The 6,117-nt window shown below is 34.4% G+C and overlaps 1 protein-coding gene across 1 annotated transcript; it reads right to left on the bottom strand.

Moving 5' to 3' along the window:
* Window position 1: 1 nt before the first annotated feature.
* kctd10 (potassium channel tetramerization domain containing 10) lies at window positions 2-5,041 on the bottom strand. Its single transcript, XM_056263858.1, has 7 exons — window positions 4,918-5,041; window positions 3,982-4,195; window positions 3,690-3,859; window positions 2,350-2,436; window positions 2,207-2,259; window positions 1,920-2,115; window positions 2-1,186 (listed from the first exon to the last, which is right to left on the bottom strand). The coding sequence occupies exons 1-7, from the start codon at window positions 4,918-4,920 to the stop codon at window positions 968-970; spliced, it is 942 nt and encodes a 313-aa protein (XP_056119833.1). The 5' UTR covers window positions 4,921-5,041; the 3' UTR covers window positions 2-967.
* Between the last annotated feature and the right edge of the window lie 1,076 nt (window positions 5,042-6,117).

The raw sequence follows: 6,117 nt of genomic DNA, 5'->3' as shown, positions 1-6,117 counted from the left end.
TACTGATTGTAGCTCAAAGGGCATAGAAAACTTGCTGACTTCTGGGTTTGATCATCTAAAAGTGCCTCATGTACACGAGTTAAAGAACCATAACACTACACTGCCCTCTATTGACCAAACTCATATAGACCTCTCAAAAATCCAGCACAGATAATCCGCTGAGATTAAGCACAAGTGACAGTTTGCACAAATATTTTTGCACAAGCATAATAATTTTTTTTTTTTACAGATTAAGAATTTTTATGCCACTCTCCTCTGAGTGTAATATAGGGGAGCTCTGGTCTGGATTGAAAATCCATAATATCTCAGTAAGACACTATCAGCACTGTCAAATGCTTGCTCCAACACTTCCATTCAAAGCGCCAAAGCAAACAAAAACAATTATTTGGGGATAAACTAAACTCAAAAAACAAAAATCCAACATCTATGACAACACGCAAAACAAAAACACTCAAAAGCACAGTATTAATCTATAAGGCACCAGGAACCCTACAGTCTTCAATCAAACAGAAAAAAACAAACAATAAATGACAAAAATGGACAAGAATACTATGGCTAACAACTCAATTCTGATAATATTCATTAGCTGCAAATCTACAAATTAAATGACAGTTTAGCTGATCAACTTGATATATTCATTGTAACTTGCTTTATAAATAGCAAATAGGGCAAAACGTTAAAGGAATGTCATGAATGCAGTAAAACTACCCTTCTGTTCACACTAACACCATCCCATAACTTTTTAGTAAGGTCCTCAAATGCACAACTGCCGTTTGAGGAGGTGTCAATGCTGCACTGCCCTATATGCCAAATTTATATAACATTATCAATGCTAACTAGTATTCCTTTGTCTCTCTAAGAAAGCAGACTCAGTATAAACTTAACTGACGTGTCCGTGTGCAAATACAGGAGCGTATCTGAAGCGCTGGTAGTTGTTAAGGCACTGAAATGTGGTGAAACTGCAGGGTCACTGGTGGTGGTGAGTGCGGTCATCGGGACGCTTGATATGGATCCTCCGCACTCTTTCAATGCGCTCCCTCTCTTCGTCCTCGTCGATGTGGTGGGAACGACCTGCAGCGCCCCCTGTGGCCTCCAGCAGTGCATTGTCTGGTCCTCGGCCATCTTGAGACTCATACAGCAAGATGTTGAGGGTCTCTTCATAGATGCGAGCCTCTGGAAACTCAACCTGTGATCGAGGGAAGCATTAAAAAATGTGAGGGACATAAACCTACAATATTTTAGATGCCAGTTCTGTTTCTGATTTTAAATAAAAACAGGTTTCTGCAGGTAAAACCTATTAAAGAAACCAAGTTAAGAAAATTTACTGAATAAATTAAAGGGAACAATACGTCACTATGTTATATAAATGTCTAGGAAGCACACAATGAGTAGTATTAGCAACACTTCTAAGTTTAAAAATACAACTTCTAACAGATCTCCATTACTTTTTAAATTAATTTTACAAAAAAATAGCTAAAGGCTTGAATACCTCTACTCCCAACCACTAGAATATGGAAATTACTTACTGTATCACACTGCAAAAAAGTAATGTTCTTCCTCAGTATTTTTATCTTGTTTTCCAGAACAAATGTCTAAAGATTCTTAAATGAAGATACATTTATTTAAGAAGCAAATAAATTAAGTGTTAATGATTAAAATGAGCAAATAGCTGCCAATGGGTTCAGAAAAATCTAAAGTTTTCATACTCCACTGACAGATATCTGTATTAGAAAACAAGACAAAAATACTAAGGAAGCTATACATTTTTGCAGTGCATGCAGCATTTAATGCCATGACATCATTCATTTAAGAATTTCTGCTCTAATTTAAGCCCTTAATTTGTGGAAGGGCAAATTGAGACTTTTTACAACCCGCAAATTTTTTTTTTTTTTTTATGTGGAAGACTGATCACTCTTTACCTTTGTCTGCTTCTTCTCAGTAGCGTAGACTATTGAGGTGCAGCACACCTCTGCAATCTTCCTGCCCTGGCCGTAAAAAGACCAGCAACAAATCTCATCACCAATCACATCCTTGATGAAGAGCACTCGGCCGTTGAACCTCAGAGACAGCTTGTCAAACAGCTCGATGTTCTTCAACATGTTGTCATCAGAGTTGCTACAAAGAGAAAGGGCAAATCGATCAGGTGAAAGCTCAACAGTATGTGTCCCAGCAACCTAAACCTTGTAAGAAATTCAGCTAATTTTACCTTGTATATGAATATTTATTGTTACTCCTGTTGTACAGCAGTTTGACTGTAGGCTGCAAACACACAGAAAGACAAGTCAAGGTTCTGTTGTGGGCATAAGCAAATACAATTTCTTTAAGATCGACATTGTGAAGCATTTGTACCTTATTAGCAGTGGCAATAAGCCTCTGTTCTTCCTTAGATGATGTCACCAGTGGAACTTTACAGAATGGTTCATACGCATCTTTGTTCTGAAAATGTTTTTAAATCCAAAATGTTATTAATATGTTATGGAATTATGGAATATGTTAGTTCACCCAAAAATAAAAATTCTGTCATCATTTACTCATGTCATTTCAAACCCATTAAACTTTCATTCATATTCAAAACAAAAATTAAGATATTTTTAATGAAACCTGAAAGATGTGTTTTGGTCAATTACACCAAAAATTTGTCACTTCAAAAAAAAAATTAGTGGTTTAATCTGTCTTTTTAAGAGACGTGATCGATTTATATGATACACAGATATAATTTAGGCTTTTATTCACATATAAACATCGACACACAGAGCACACCAAATATAGTAAATGGCCGCTAAAACGTGCTTGCTTGATATGCAAGAAACCAATGAAGTTCGTTCTCGCATGTCACGCAAGCATGTTTGAGCTTTTATTTATTTTAATAAAAATATATATTTATTTTATTCAAGGCTGCAATTATTTAATCAAAAAATAGAATAAAAACAAAAATATTGTGAAATATTCATTTCAAATGTAATATTATTAAGTTAAAATGTTAATTTAAAATAACTTTTCTATTTGAATATATATTTAAATGTAATTTATTTTTGTGATGGCAAAGATGAATTTTTTAGAAACCATTACTTCAGTGTCACATAATCCTTCAGAATGTTTTTAATATGCTGATTTGGTGCTCAAGAAACATTTCTTATTATTATCATCAATGTAGAAAATGTAGATTTTGCTGCTTAATATTTTTGTGGAAACCGTGATAGACTACCACTCAAAAGTTTGAGGCAAGTATGATTTAAAAAAAAAAAAAATAATAATAATAATAATACTTTTATTAAGCAAGGATACATAAATGAATCAAAAGATACAGTAAAAGATTTCTATGTCAAATAAATGCTGTTCTTTTGAACTTTCTATTCATCAAAGAAGCCAAAAAAAAAAGAAGATTATGCAGCAAGAACTGTTTTCGGCATTAATGATATTATTATGTGGGTAAAACAGAAATCAGTTTTTTAAAATTGTAATAATATTTCACAAAGTTATTTTACTGTATTTTTGAATAGAAAAAAAAAAATGCATTTGAAAAAAATGCAGCCTTGCTGAGCATAAGATACTTTTTTTTAATGAAAGTTAAAAATCGTAACTGTTCCAAAATTTTTGCCTGTTGGTGTATATGTGAATAAATGGAGGAACACAAATCTCTCAGGTTTCTCTTGCCTTAATGCAGTCTCTCTATAGCATGTATACTCTACCTGTAATGCTGCCTGACACTCATCAACCAGACCCTGCACCAGGTAATACTTTGCCTCTGCCAGTAACTCCTCCGTCTCCCTCCGGCTCTCAGGTAACGGGACAACTCCATCCCTGAGGTAGTTCAGGATGGTCCCAAAGTGCTTCCCACACCTGTCAATCAGAATCCAGCCTGGAGAAAGATCAGAGGTTAAAAAAAGTGAGACCTGGACGCTGCAGAACCCCACATTTGCATCCATATGCTTCATCATTCTACTTGAATACTTCTTCAGGCAGCTATAACAGTACAGCTACCTTCACTATCTGTGAGGACCTCCATACGGCCACTGAACATGGCCTTCAGCATGGTGTCCTGCTTGGTCAGGGTCTGCATGGTGGTATAGTACAGCGCTCCCCCAACATTCAGCTTTACGTATTTGGAACTGGGACTAGACCCCTTGAAGGAGGTGGTCCGTGTTGTAGCTGCCGGCACAGCCGAGCTCACCACACTTTCTCCTGACATCTCTTCCTGAAAATCAGACAGGGATGGGAATGAATGGTGATGAAGGACACACAAACTAATATTCAGTTTCTTTCAGGGGATTAATGACATAGGAATCTAATGCAAACCCACACACACACACACCACTATCATTCTTTAGAGTGTTTATGAAATGTGTATGAACACAGTGACAATGTGACATTTCTTTAGAAGATGAATTAAACCGTCAAATATATATATATATATATATATATATATAAAATGTATGGACGTTTTCAACGTGGGGCAGTGCATATCACCTCAAATATTCCATTAACCTTAAATGTAACGCATGGACAAATTGATTAATTGTAAAACATTAAAGCATGTTAACTTCTCTATCATGGTTCATCGCACAACGGGACAGGATTTAATGACGTCACACCCAAACCTGCTGGGATTTTTCACTTAAACCAAGTAGATTTGAGTCATGTCAATTCCTGTATATATTTGTTTGTGTATAAACATGATTCGTAACTGAATGCGAAGAAAATAAATTGTTTCATTTAAAGTTACTCATAGAAAACAGATAGCTACAGGAGCTAAAGAGCTAAACTAGCACACTAGCTTGTTATCTCCATTTCTTTAAAGAAAACACGAAGTTACTGGTAAAAAGCTAATAACTACACGCAAAAACAAAAAGTTATTAAAATATAATCTAAAAGTACCGGATAAATTAGATGAAATATCAGACAAACATCATTACTTACCATAGAAATCCCCCCCGAATCTTTCGGGCCGCTTGGAACGGGTCAGGAATTAGATCACTTCCGGTTGCAGCCCAGACTCGTTCACGAGGCTGCAGGTCACGCGCTTACAGGCATTCGGGGGCTCGGGGCAAATAAACGATCGCCCTTTTCCTACAGTAGATGGGAAGTAACCATAGACATAATATATGGAACTGGAAGTAACTCCACCTGTCCAGTGTCCTGTGATTGTACCTACACTTATTTGTGAGTGTTGGGGTTTGAATATCTAACAAAACAGATTCATACAAATAACTGTCTCTTATACAAAAAATAAAACAAAAAACTAAAACAAAGAACATTTAAAGCAACAGATTTGATAAAGTTCACTTCACAGTAAAGAGCACATTTTAGATGCCATAGTACTACATTGTTTTTGGACATGTAGCTTAAGGCTGAAAAAGAAAAAAATATTTATTTCTGAAGGATCATGTGACAAAGACTGAATTAATGATGCTGAAAATTCAACTTTGCATCACAGAAATAAATTATATTTTAAAGTATATTAAATTAGAAACTATTTAGAAACTAGAAACTAGTTATTTTAAATTGTATTAATATTTCCCAATGTTACTGTTTTTTCTGTATTTTTGATCAAATAAATGCAGGCTTGATGAGCATGAGACTTTAAAAATAGTAATGTTTCCAAACTTTTGACAATCTTGTATATATATATATATATATATATATATATGTGTGTGTGTGTGTGTGTGTGTGTGTGTATGTATGTAGCCTATGTATGTATGTATGTAGATATGTATTTATATATATCCTATTTTTTTACAGTCTATGATATATATACACACACATGCGATTTTTTACAATAACTGATACAATTATCTTGTTTATGGAATGTGATACTGGTTGGAGATGGACAATATAATTCAAATTCTTATTTTATTTGGGAAATATCGTATACACAAAGCAAAATACAAGACAACTGTACCAAATGTACCAAACTGTTTTCCAGAGACTTTTTTTCCACCAATTTTTTAAAATCTTTAATCTCGATGAAGAACAACAATAAAGTTGTTCATCTCTGTTATTGAAAGTGACGTATTAAATTTTTAATATAAAAAAGATTCGATTTTTCTGTTTCGGTTTATATGGATTTATCTTTTATGACTGTCTGCCTCTGCTGTTATTTCAATATAAACAAACTAA

This window comes from Rhinichthys klamathensis, unplaced genomic scaffold, assembly GCF_029890125.1.
Source record: "Rhinichthys klamathensis goyatoka isolate OS25496 unplaced genomic scaffold, OSU_Roscu_1.1 h1tg000210l_1, whole genome shotgun sequence".
In the NCBI taxonomy this organism is placed as follows: Eukaryota; Metazoa; Chordata; class Actinopteri; order Cypriniformes; family Leuciscidae; genus Rhinichthys; species Rhinichthys klamathensis.
This window is presented reverse-complemented; position numbering and strand designations above follow the sequence as displayed.

Excerpts from the sequence above, each read along its gene's own strand:
- kctd10 (XM_056263858.1), bottom strand. Across the intron at positions 3,860-3,981 it reads GGTCCTCACAGATAGTGAAG|GCTGGATTCTGATTGACAGG; the intron begins GTAGCTGTACTG and ends ATCTTTCTCCAG. Across the intron at positions 2,437-3,689 it reads AGTGTCAGGCAGCATTACAG|AACAAAGATGCGTATGAACC; the intron begins GTAGAGTATACA and ends AAACATTTTCAG.